This window comes from Daktulosphaira vitifoliae, unplaced genomic scaffold (genome assembly GCF_025091365.1).
Source record: "Daktulosphaira vitifoliae isolate Bord-2020 unplaced genomic scaffold, ASM2509136v1 Scaffold_3, whole genome shotgun sequence".
NCBI lineage: Eukaryota > Metazoa > Arthropoda > Insecta > Hemiptera > Phylloxeridae > Daktulosphaira > Daktulosphaira vitifoliae.
The window spans coordinates 40698157-40711730 of NW_026099574.1; the positions used below are offsets into that span (position 1 = coordinate 40698157).

A 13574-nucleotide genomic window follows, 5' to 3' on the forward strand; every position below is an offset into this window, starting at 1 on the left:
AAAAAAAAAAATAAAAAAATAAAAAAAAAAACACATCATAGTAAAATTAATACCTTCTCAGCTTCGCATCGAAGCTAAAAAGACACCTTATTGTTAAACTATTTGAATTATAAATTTAATAGTGGCTTCAGCTGTGTTAAACTCTACCGCTTTCGTAAAAATATATTTTGCATTATCATATATTTTCACTAAAATATATTTATTTTTATTACTTGAACTTAGTGGACCTATACATCGAAAATTATAATCGTATAATCGAAAATTAAAGGATTTAATGGCTTAGACGTTAGAGGCAAGGAATGTAATTGTTCTATGGGATTCTACTTATTTTTTATTTGTTTAACAGTTTAGACATGTTTTAATGAATTCGGTTATATCTTTGATAAGTTTAGGCTAAAAATATTTATTTTGAATTTTATGAGTTGTTCCCGAAATTTTGAATTAAAAATTGTCTCGATTTTCGTTTAAAACTTATAGCAATAGACTCATTGTTTAAGGCATCAATGATATATTTACAAAAATTATGTTCAAGTTGTAATGCTTTTATTTCAATTAAATCTAAATCCAAATCATCTTGTTTATTGTTAACTGTAATATTACTAATAGAATATCTAGATAAAGCATCAGCGACCTCATTAGTTTTTCCTTTCTTGTAGATTACGTCAAAATTGAAATCTAATAGTTTTAAAGTCAATCTGGCAATTCTAACAGAAGGCATTTGAAGAGATTCATAATATTGAATACTTTTATATTATCACAAAATACAATAAAATCCCGTCCGTATAAGATGCTTTAAAATTCGTTACTCCAAAACCTAATCCTAATAATTCTAGGGTAGTTTTTCATTAGTCAATAAATGTCCACTAGCATAGTCAACTGGAAATAAAATATTATTATACTCTTGATCTAAACACGCACCTAAACCAGTAATGGAAGCATCTTTTGTTAAGATTGTTTTTTTATTGTCGTCAAAATGTTTTAATAGCGATTGTGTAATTAAAGCTTGCTTTAATGTGTTGAATAATTTTTCATCTTCTGTGCATCATTAAATTTTTTTTATTGTTACCTTTGATTAAATCTGTAAGTGTATTAGTCATTTTTGCAAAATCTTTCACATGTTTTTGGAATAAAACACATTCCTATAAAGATATAACATCTTTTTGTGTTTGTGGTGTTTAAAATTCAGCTTTTGTTTTTCTATCTATGTGTTTTATACCTTCTTTATTAATTTTATGATCAAGTAGCTCTATTTCATTATCAAAAAATGTAAAAATGAGTAATAATCATAAAAAGTAAACAAATTTTTTACTTTTTCGATTAAGTGTAAATTGATGTTAAATTTTTATTATGATAAACAGACATTAATTGATTTTAATTTATCATAAACTTTTTTATCAAAATTAATGATCCCATTGTTTTTATCTAAAAAGTCATCACCAATTGAATAGTTTAATTCAAGATAACAAAGACATTAATACCAAAATTAATCTGATTTATTACTAAGTCAGTTGTTGTTGTTTCTAAGATTATTAATGGCGTGTTATCTGAACCATCTATTTTTTTCATATTATTTTTATGGATTATTTGATTTTTGGGTAATAACTTATTTGTTATACAATTAATATTTGATCTTGTGTCAATAGTTATTGGAATTTTTGTATCATTAAAATAAATATAAAAATGTAAAGCTGAGTGATATTTTCAATTATATTATTAATGTGTAATATAGTTTGATATTTTGCTGAATTTTAAAGTGAACAAATATTTTCAGCATATTTGTTTAACCTCAATTCAAGATTTTTGATTGTGTTTGGTTGTGCGTGCCGGTTTTTCCTAGTCATGAGCTGCCATAACCGGTTTTACTATTGTGGTAGTGTATGTGTGGGCTCTCCTATTCATGTTCTCGTATGCTCCGTATGTGTGTAGCTGCAGTGTTATTACGAACACTGTGTCACGTTTGGTAAGATGTGTCGCAGTTGATGAAGGTGTCGCTGTTGGTTATTATTTATGTTTTTTAGCGTTTGTTTATTTAGTATGCGTTAACTTAATGCGTTATATTGTGTGCGAACGTTTATTAATTGTTTGTCCTTTATTTTGAAGTGATAGCGGAATACAGTTGATTGCGTTGGGCTCAACTGTGTAATTCATGGTATGTAATTGTACAGAACGCGTTTGTAATATTTGACCAAGTTGAAATTTGATGGATTGCAACCTGTCATTAGTTCAGTGTCCATAGAAGCATCATGATATTATAATTGTAAATATTGTATTGATTAGTGGTATGTTCATTAATTGATTGTTGCAATAGAGTTAAGACCTACTAACATTAGTTCAAGTAGATCATGTGTAATTTATATTATAACAAAACCAATACAGTCCACAAAATTTTATTTGAATTTTCTTGATTTAGTTTTAATAGTTAATTTATTAACTACATTTATTTTTTTTATAAAGAACCGGCAAAAACGAGATTTAACTCTTCGAGTAGTCCGAGTATTCACGTCGCACAGACTGTTTCTAACAATAATGAGGCTGTATGATTATTATTTGATGGATTATTGTTAAATTAATTTTTATTTTGAAACTGATTATTATTAATTATATTTATGAAACATTCGTTTTGATTTTGTATTAAATTATTTATTTGTTCAGTTCATTTTTTATTATCATTATTTTTATCAAATTGCGTAATTTTATTTATTTTTTCATTTATTATATTTTGTTTAATTTCAAACAGAATTTTAGCTGTTTCTCCAGTAATCATAAATTGTACCACTTCGTACTTATGAATATTTCTTTTTAATTTAGTAAAGTTACAATTATCAAGAATACTAACATATCTAGCAATACTTGGGTTTAAACCTTTTATAAAATTTCTCACTTGCTCTTCCTCTTACAAAGAGCCTCCATATCATTTATCATTAATATGAGCTATTGTTTGTTTAACATTTAATTGCTTTCTTTTTTCTAATAAATAAATAATATATCATTTTGATCAATGAATAAAATATAACTTTTTAATCTCCATACTGTAATTTATTGTATTATATTAATACATACTATAATACATATATTATTATTGAGATACATAAACCACAGTGATGTTATTTTTAAGTCTGATATTACACTAGTAGTAATTAAATTTCTCTTTTCGAGTTCTTTTAATGATTTAGACTTTTTAAATTATTAATCTAATCTAAAGTTTTCCTATGCTCTCCTTTGGCACATTTTCTGTTCGTATGACATTTATATTTCAAATAAATTATTTGAATAATTATAATAATTTTATATATTTTTAATAATCTCTTGAGTTTTTCAATACTTTCTCAAATAATAAATTTTTATACTAATTTTTTTTTCTCTGAATTTTTTTGTGTTTTGTAGCAACTCAAAATAATTTCCTTTTGCTCAAATGTAAAAATTGCCCAAATTAGTACTAAAATATCATGGTCTATTAAAATTATAAAAAAGATTAATGAATTAAACTATATTATTAAATTAATCCTAAATAATAAAAATGTTGGAGACGCGGTGCATGTATGACGTCTAAAAACTTATTTTCTAAGAATTTATAAATAAACTCTCATTACTTTAGAATTTTTCATTAATATTTATCATTACAAAATCTTTATAATATATAATTATTTTTATGTTACAATTCTCAAATTCAATATTTATATAATATTTAATATATTTATTAAATTTAGTAAAATCCATTTTACAATATGGATCATCTTGCCACAGAACATAACTTGTCTCATATATTTCCACTTTTTCAATAAAATTATTATTATTGAATAATTTCACAAAATTTTTGTTTTTAATATAATAAATTAATATTCTCTTTAAAAAAAAGATATATTATAAAGCCATTTTATAAATATACAGATTTTAAGGAAAATCATCTTATAATTTTTTTCTTAATTTTATTTAGTATGGTTCCTGCATGTCACAAAACATTCACAATAAAAAAACACTTCTTACAGCAGAATATAGAGGGAATGTCCAATACAAAATGTGCGATTATGCCATACCTACTCATTCAAAGAGAGCCACAGAAAGATCATAGCACAATACTACTACATAACAAAATATAATCTTCGCTAGACTTATGATATAGTCCATTACTTTAAGTCAAAACCTATATTGTTTTAAGCTGATGAGATAGCTAAAAATTCAGCATCCAATGTGGAATTTAACACTAGGAATGGTATAATGATATATTTAGACCTAACATGCCATCTGATGATGGAAAGTTAGAATAGGAGAGAAAACTTAATAGGGAATGTATAGCAAAATAATCCTTCAAACATTACAAATTTACCATTCTAAAGAAAATATTGAAATGACTTAATTTTTTTAATACTTATAAAAGATCAATGTAGATTTTACAGATTAATGCTCTTTAAATGTATATAATTTGATGACATAAAGTAAGAGAACTGTTTCTAATGAACCGTGGGAATTTGCATATCAAAACAACTTAAATTCTTTAAACAATGAAGCGTGGAGTTATAATAAGACTACGTCTAATGAATTTATATCATTTAATTCCTGCACAAATTTTATAGAATGCATAAATTTTTGCAAAGATACTTTTTTTCCTGAAGAATTTGAATACATTATGTCTTGGTATCCTTCAATACCTGAAGAGGGCTGGAATATTTTTATCATAATATAATTATGGGAAAATTAAAATCATATTAGTAAATATACCAATATAACATCTTCATAATATAATATATTGATTTTAAATATCAAATTTGTCTTATTATTCATATTAACTTTTACTCCTATATACAATGTAATACTCAAAATATCTAACCTAACAATTTAAGTAATATTATGGCCTTATGTTAAATTGTTAAAAGTTCTTTTTACTCAAAATAAGCTATATCCTCTCTGTCAACATTATCATAGAGCAATTACCTTTACTAATTTACAAAAATTATATATTTATAATTATGCAACTATACTCGATTGCTATAGATTAATAGATCAATTGCTAATATTATTATTACATTACATTATTATTACATGCAAAAAAAAATTAATTAAAAAAAAAATATATATAAATAATAATAAAGGAAATATTAATCTAAACATCTATTTTATAATTAATAATTACTTTACGTGGTATAATCAATAATGATTCTTTTTAAATATAATTGTTTTGAGTGTATAATCAGAAATTCATTTGAATTTCTCATCAATTACTCTTAATCCAATTTATGCTAAGATAAGATATTTCCTACTATTTTCAACCAAGTTTTCTCAAATAAATATCTTAAAGCAATTTTTTTAAAGTTCTTTTTTGAATTAAATACTGTCATTAAGAAAAAAAAATCTTCACTACTAGTTAATAAAATTCTTAATATATTTTTTACAATCTTCATATTAGTAATTTTTTTTTTATTTTTTATCGCTTTTTCTTTCTCTTTATAAAGTCTTATTAAAAAAAGAAAAAAATGATCTATGCTCAATAAATGCATGTTTAATTTCCTTTAAAAGTATTTTTTTCTTGAAAAGGAAGAAAATACTGTTTACTTAGTTTACATCAGTATAAAATATACTTAGCACACGCAATCCACATTAAGTAATTGTCATAAAAAAATAATCTGATGATTTACTCGTGAAACATTCATATGCACTAATGTTACACTATAACAATTAATCGTCATTATACAACATTAATAGTAAATGTGAATACAATTATTATTTGTGAATTTACAAATGATAATTTAAACGCATAATATAATTAAATAATTATGATAGATTTTTTAAGTACACCCATAATATTACACTATTATTATTCACTATTAACTATCGATATATTTACATAGCAATCAAGAATTAATTAATTATTTAAATGTTTCTTTAACATTCTTTTTTCTTTTTATCGATTATTTCAAACATAAATATAAAAAAATCACAAATTATTCTCTCTTAGAATATCATTTCTTCTTAAAGAAATGCTTATAAATAAATTAAATCTATTATTATAATAATAAAAACTGTATGAATTGTTATTTTATATTGTATAAGATAAGGGTAAGATTATTTTACTACTACCTATCATATTCTCAACTAAGTTCACTGAAGCTCAATCAATCAATAGAATTTAAATAATTATCTATTCTAATAAGTTTCAATACAGGCTATGAATAAAAATATTTTTTTCTTAGTAATATAATTGCAATTAGTGTATATTATATAATTAATTTACCTTTTTTTATCTGAGGTAATTAATTTAATAAAAAGGTAGTATTAACTAACTATACCACTATTAATAATATTTTAATTAGTTAGAAGGTAAAATTAATAAAGATATTCGTCATTAAATCTTAATATAGTTATAATATACAAAATATCAGTTGATCTTTTGTACTAATCTTGTAACTCACATTGTAAAATAAATCACATCAATGAAAATTCATGGTAATTTTCGTTCATAAAATGTAAAGGTTCTATTAATGCAAACTGATAATTGATATTTCTTAACATAATTGTTAAATGAAGAACAATATGTTTATATAAACATAATTATATCAATATATTTTCAACTTTATTTAACAGATATATGATTAAATTTCATAAATAGTTTTTATTAATTGTTGTATAAGTTTTGGAATGAATTGTACATTACTAAACATGTAATAATGGATTAAGAAATTTTCTTTAAAAACGAGCTACTTGTAAATTATAAATTAGCAAGATAAATATGTTCATGTTAAATTGCCAACTGGTTGACACTAAAATTAATTTTTAATTTTTTAATAAGCTAGATATCTGCTCCGATTTAATTTCATAATAAGTCGGACCAAATCTTGAGAATATATTGCAATTAAAGACTTTATTAGACAGTTTCCTTAAAATTTTCTTTGAAAAACGTGAAAGTTTCAAATCTAAAAATAAAAGGTTAATTACATTTCATTGAATTATCACTTTAAATGTTAAATAAACAACCTCATGTTGTCATGATAAATAGTTACCTCTAAGAACGCATTTTACTACTAATGGTGCGTGTTGAATAAAAAATGGCTGTATTTTTCGTATGTTATTAACATTTACAGAAATGAAATCACCCCAATCTAGCAGTGATATAAAAAATGTCATTTTTCCATCTACATCTTCATTGATGGCCTTACAGATGCCTCTGTACCAATTACCGTCGTCTAAAATTAAGATAAAAGTAATAAGCAAAGTTTGTTGATAAATTTTATTTAGATTCACATATTTTCACTCGGAGTCGTTATTCATTTATTGAGTATTTTAAAGATATAACCAATTAATTACTTAGTTATTAAATGAATCTGATGTTAAACTTTAAAATTACAAATCTCGACTAAAATACTTAACTATTAATTACTTTTACAAGTTAATTAAGTTAATAACTAAAGGTTATTACTATATTTAATAACGCACAGCTCCTCCAATTGGGGGGTGTAAGTTTTTTCCTTAGAGTAACTGTAAAAAACATTAATGCGTCTTTCAAGTGCCCTAATCGAATTTTCTTCGTTCACTTTCGCCAAAAAGATATAGTTTTTAGCAGTGTGCAACACTCTTAGACGATATACATAGTTTACATTCAAGTGAAACTTTGCCATATCTTTCATCATGAACCGTCTTTCATCTTTTTTTACCTGAGTTAACTGACATTGCTTTATTGTTCCATTGTTCTAACACACAAAAATATATAATAGCTATTTGAAATAGATTATATGTGTATAATTAAAAATGTATATTTTATATGAATTAACAATAAAATATTTCGGAGAAATTGTAAACATAAATTGACACTCACATTTTCAGTGGACACAAGAGGAGAATTTTCACTATTCGTCAAAGTCAAAGGTAAATCAATGGCATCAGAAGTGTCAGCATCGTCATGTACTGAAACTATGACATTTTGTGACTCATTTTTATATAAACCATTGTCCTGAACACAAAAATATATAATAGCTATTTGAAATAGATTATATTTATATAATTAAAAATGTATATTTTATATGAATTAACAATAAAATATTTCGGAGAAATTGTAAACATAAATTGACACTCACATTTTCAGTGGACACAAGAGGAGAATTTTCACTATTCGTCAAAGTCAAAGGTAAATCAATGGCATCAGAAGTGTCAGCATCGTCATGTACTGAAACTATGACATTTTGTGACTCATTTTTATATAAACCATTGTCCTGAACACAAAAATATATAATAGCTATTTGAAATAGATTATATTTATATAATTAAAAATGTATATTTTATATGAATTAACAATAAAATATTTCGGAGAAATTGTAAACATAAATTGACACTCACATTTTCAGTGGACACAAGAGGAGAATTTTCACTATTCGTCAAAGTCAAAGGTAAATCAATGGCATCAGAAGTGTCAGCATCGTCATGTACTGAAACTATGACATTTTGTGACTCATTTTTATATAAACCATTGTCCTGAACACAAAAATATATAATAGCTATTTGAAATAGATTATATTTATATAATTAAAAATGTATATTTTATATGAATTAACAATAAAATATTTCGGAGAAATTGTAAACATAAATTGACACTCACATTTTCAGTGGACACAAGAGGAGAATTTTCACTATTCGTCAAAGTCAAAGGTAAATCAATGGCATCAGAAGTGTCAGCATCGTCATGTACTGAAACTATGACATTTTGTGACTCATTTTTATATAAACCATTGTCCTGAACACAAAAATATATAATAGCTATTTGAAATAGATTATATTTATATAATTAAAAATGTATATTTTATATGAATTAACAATAAAATATTTCGGAAAAATTGGCACTCACATTTTCAGTGGCCAAAAAATGAGTATTTTCATTATTCAATACAGTCATATGTAAATTACTGGCATCATTAATGTCAGTAACGCCAAAAACTTCATTTTCCGAAGCTATGACATTTTGTTTTTCACCCTTAGTATACAACATAGTTATACTTTAATATAAAAAATTGACACTAATAATTAAATTGTAAACATAAATCGATACTCACATTTTTATTGGGCACAAAAAGAGTACTTTGATCATTCGATTCAATCAAAGGTAAATCATTGGGATTATTAATGTCAACATCGTCAAAAACTTGATTTATCGGAGCTATGGCATTTTGTTGCTCATCCTGAGTATAAAACACAATTTTATTTTTTTCAACTGATAGAGGTTAATGGACGAGTATTAGCATATACTCCCGTATTGCTTGTTGTGGCCCTTCCTGGAGTAGGCTGGTGGGGTAAATGCTGTGCCGCCACATTACCCTGCAGATCTTGGTGGCGGCAGTTAGCGCTTACGAATTAGAGGGGAAGGTACGGAGAAGAGCGTTTAGCGCATTCTGCATTTTCCGCCTTACTTCCTCGCGACCTACCCGAATATCCCGTTTGTGGTGGGCCACGGGGTTGCGTAACACCTGGAGAAGGGAGCGCGGGCGGCATCATCCGACGAACGTAACACGCGTGGGAGCGGATCCGCCGGTAACCACGGGGCCCGGTGTGTTTGTTGTGGTGTCGTTGTTCATGCTGAAAAGTAACAAAAAAGAATATCAAATTTTATTAGTCATATATCTATCCGACAGGTCTATATGGATACTGTTACGTGAGCAGAGGACATAATTAATTACATCACATACATAAATCTTCACGCATGAGAAGGAGGAAAATTAAAAGAAACGAAAAAAAAGAAAACATTTTCTATTATTTCATTTTCATATATGAGACGTGAATTTTCCTTGGTGGGGACTGGTCCGTTAAAAATACCCCTTTACCAAGGCGTTCGGCTAGTCTAACTGGGCCACACAACTCGGACGCAAAACTTATTGTTCGCGTTCGGTGCGCTTTGAAGTAAACAACAGTGTTATGTTTGTTTTGGGTGATTTGTTGTTCGCGCTCTATACGGCCGTCGTTAATAGCGGCGGGTGCTAGTCAATGTACCCGGTGCCCTAAAAAATAACCTTCAGAGAACCCGGTTTTACACATTTTAGCGTGACATGTTAGGCCGTGACGCGTTAAACGTTCTAGAACTTTACTAAGTTAGTCTAAGTGTGTTTCGAAAACATTTAAATATCGTCTAGATAAGCCTGAACAAAGTCATCACTTGATACCCTAAGTATATCGTTCATTAAACGTACGCACACGAAACTAAAATGTTTTTTGTTCTGAACGCGGTGTATTCGTTTTGTTGTAATGGGTATTGCCAGTAACCCGAGTGTCGTGAAAACTTTCGCCCCTCTCTTGCTTCTGACCATTTAATTTAAATTAGGCGTAGGGTACGCGTCTGATACGGTCACCTCGTTAAGTCGCCGATAATCGACACACAAGCGGCAGGAGCCGTCTTTTNTAGTAGGGCGTTAGTATTGCGCGCGTGTGTGAGTCGCCTGGTATATCTAGTGAGATAGATTGACGTCAGGTAACGCGTGCCGATCACTCGCTCTCCAATAAGCTGTAGTACACCTCGTCTTGTCCAGGTGAACTGTACATGCAAGAGACCTCCTGCTCTGTTAAAAAGTCGTGTCCCACGAATGACAGTACGAATTATCTGAGATGACGGCCGTGAGTTTTACTTTTAGGTCTACGATGGTCTCGGTAAAGGTAACTGTGCCGGCCGCGTCTGTTGTGTGACCGTCAGTTTATCATACGGGAGGGCGTTTGTCCGCTGTGCACAATTCCAAATTTCTGGACTATTGCTGGAGTAGTGTACAATTTCTGCACTTATGATTCTAGTAAGTCCGTCACGAAGCCGTTGTCAAATTCCAGCTTCACAACGGGAGTAGTAATTTTACGCGGTCGTGCTTGTGCGGCACCACCAAAGTCTAATTTATTGCTAACTGAATTGCAATTCATTAGCATACGGTTAACCAGTGAATATTTACTTTTGATTGTGCAAACGAGTGTAGAATAGTCAATTATTACGCAAGATAACAGGATGGACATGTAATGGAATAGTATATTTCAGGACAATCAATAGTGTTATTAATTAAGTCATGAATCCACCAGGTATCAGCCATACGGTGACGGTTAACAAGAGAAGGATCAATAGTAGAATCTACTATTTCGCGCAATGGATAGTGTCTATATGACCGGGTGGGAAATTCACTGCTGTCACCAGAGAATTAAAAGTTCATAGTAGTGTGATCAAGGCGAAAAAAAATTCGCTGTCTCTTATAGAAAAAAAAAATTCAAAAATAATGGAAATAATGTGAAATGTCAGCTGTGTTTTCTTACCTTATTGGTGTCATTCGGTCGAGATGGAAGCCGGGGAGTCAGTTGATGGAAGTTAATGAACGCGCGGTCATATAAAAATTAGGCGATACTAAGTTGTATTAGAGGTGTTGTAGAGCCGTTTATTTTTCAAAAAAAAAAAAAAATGGTGGTACGTTGCGGTACATAAAAATCGTGTGTCACGAAAATGACAGATAAACGTATTATTGCGATGGGTATACGACGGTAGCCGTTTGTTGGACTCTACACCACAACGATAGCACGTGTGTGGAACGGTCAAGTTAACACGTGACACCACTGAGTGTAACACAGGTGACAACACCGTGACCGTGTCACAACAAAAACAGACAATACTAAATAAGTTGTATGCAAAAAATGCTCATGTAAATTTATACTTGATCTCTTGCATTTTGATGTTCATTGGACTCTTCTATTGTTTCAATATCTGTGTCCACTTCATATTCAATGCAGGTAATATTGTTATCAAAATGAACGTGGCGGTCTAGATGTTTAATCAGCCTATTTGTGTTGTCTAATGCAAACCTATTTATAATTTATTAATTTATTACTCTACAAAAAAAGATCTAAATTTGTTATGAATTTTGAAGTAATTTGTTCTATTTACCATGTAACAACTTGGATAGCATAAAGAATGCATTCTAGAACTGAAAAAATAAAATTATTGTTTTATATAAATATATGATTAAACAATATTTAAAACTATTATTGAATTATTATTAATTTATCGATTGTTATTATACTCACGGCGAAGAAGCTTAATAATGGTCGGCTTACTATTGATCCATAAACATTTCAGTGTAGCTGTAAAATAATATTATTAATTAGTAAATATCATCATAATGATTAATTTTCTTTTATTAGTTTTGTCGAACGAAAAGAAATTTTAATGTACTAATCTGTTGTTTTAGGTCATATAACAATATAATAGCTAATTATGTAAAGTTACTTACCTGATGAACGAACGGAATGAATTATTTTCATCATATTTTCAGTAAATCAGAATGAAACACTAGCACAATATTTCGTAAAAGAAAATATTTTCACTATAATTCTCTTATAAATATATTTTCTGCGTTGAGAGTATTATTTAAACAGAATGTCACTTTAATGATTAATCTCTTACAAATCAACTGTAATTTCTAGTTGGAGTATCCATTAACGACGGTCGAATTACATTTTTTTTGAACCAAACAATATTTTAATTAATATAAATTTAAATTGTGATATATTTTTATATATTTTCTTTTTTAGTTATTCGTCCAAGTTACGCGAAGGTAAAACCTAATACGGTAAACGTTTCAATAGAATCGCTGTGGACCAAACATTTTTCTGGAGGGGGTTTCCGTTTAATAAATAAAGTTCAAAGAATGTTTCAGTGTGATATTTTGAAACTTATTAAAATATGGTTAATGCAGATTTTTAACTAGTCCCTCACTCATAAAATTGTGACAATACCATATACATATATACGTATCATATTTCGACTTCACTAATTCACATGTTAATGAATTTTTATATTTTCTAATAGTTATAAATGCGTTACAGCTTTTATGGATTATTTAAAACTTAAAATGTATTAAATGCTCATTTTAATCTACTTATGATGCTATAAACACAGGTTTTTGTAAAAATGAAATAAAATTTTATAATTGTAATCTCATATATCCTTAAAATAACATGTTCTACTTCTACCTCTTCTTCCTTCAACATTAATTTCTATAACTGTTCTTACAGCTTCTGATTCTTCTCTCCTCATAACATGACCAAACCATCTAAGTATTTATGTAGTATATATCTTAGTAATATATTTTTTCTCATCTTATCCACGATTGACGTTACACCCATTCTCCCTCTTATATGTTCGTTCCTTATCCTATCTTTTCTAGTCACTCCACTCATCTCTGCTACACTCGTTATATACTCTACTTTATTGTCGTCCGTGCCAACACTCTGAACCATACATCCATATCTGGTCTCACTACAGTCTTATAGAACTTACCTTTCAGCCTCATTAGAATTCTTTTATTGCATGATGCACCAGACGCTTCTATCCTTATTAAACCACCCGCACTGTGAAGTGTAAAACACTTCCTGTGTCTTACATCCTCGTCAATACTACCGTCTTTTTGCATAACTGATCCTAAATACTTAAAACTCTCCTATTACGTCTTCGTTTATTGTCACTTCTCTCATAATTTCATTTACCTCGTGTTCTCCTCTGTCAAACTATACTCAATAAACTCTCTTTTACTCCTACTTATTCTTAAACCCTTTTCTTCAAGAGCTAATCTCCACACCTTTAG

At 28.2% G+C, this 13574-nt stretch overlaps 1 protein-coding gene and 1 long non-coding RNA gene across 2 annotated transcripts; one reads left to right on the forward strand and one right to left on the reverse strand.

The window, feature by feature from the left end:
- Positions 1-1580: 1580 nt before the first annotated feature.
- Positions 1581-4221, forward strand: LOC126901224 (uncharacterized). The gene is made up of 3 exons (XR_007702995.1): positions 1581-1595; positions 1772-2279; positions 3935-4221. It is a non-coding gene; the product is annotated as an uncharacterized LOC126901224 (long non-coding RNA).
- Positions 4222-6606: 2385 nt separating this feature from the next.
- On the reverse strand, positions 6607-12075 carry LOC126901424 (uncharacterized). Its single transcript, XM_050677853.1, has 12 exons — positions 12016-12075; positions 11876-11915; positions 11646-11793; positions 9033-9158; positions 8828-8953; positions 8582-8716; positions 8323-8457; positions 8064-8198; positions 7805-7939; positions 7409-7679; positions 6993-7175; positions 6607-6905 (listed from the first exon to the last, which is right to left on the reverse strand). Exons 5-12 carry the CDS (start codon positions 8873-8875, stop codon positions 6766-6768), a joined length of 1182 nt encoding a protein of 393 aa, XP_050533810.1. The 5' UTR covers positions 8876-8953; positions 9033-9158; positions 11646-11793; positions 11876-11915; positions 12016-12075; the 3' UTR covers positions 6607-6765.
- Between the last annotated feature and the right edge of the window lie 1499 nt (positions 12076-13574).

Coding starts and splice junctions, on each gene's coding strand:
- LOC126901424 (XM_050677853.1), bottom strand. CDS start 8,875: ATGACTGTATTGAATAATGAAAATACTCATTTTTTGGCCACTGAAAAT. Junction 8,458..8,581: donor CTCTTGTGTCCACTGAAAAT/GTGAGTGTCAAT, acceptor TTTTGTGTTCAG/GACAATGGTTTATATAAAAA. Junction 8,199..8,322: donor CTCTTGTGTCCACTGAAAAT/GTGAGTGTCAAT, acceptor TTTTGTGTTCAG/GACAATGGTTTATATAAAAA.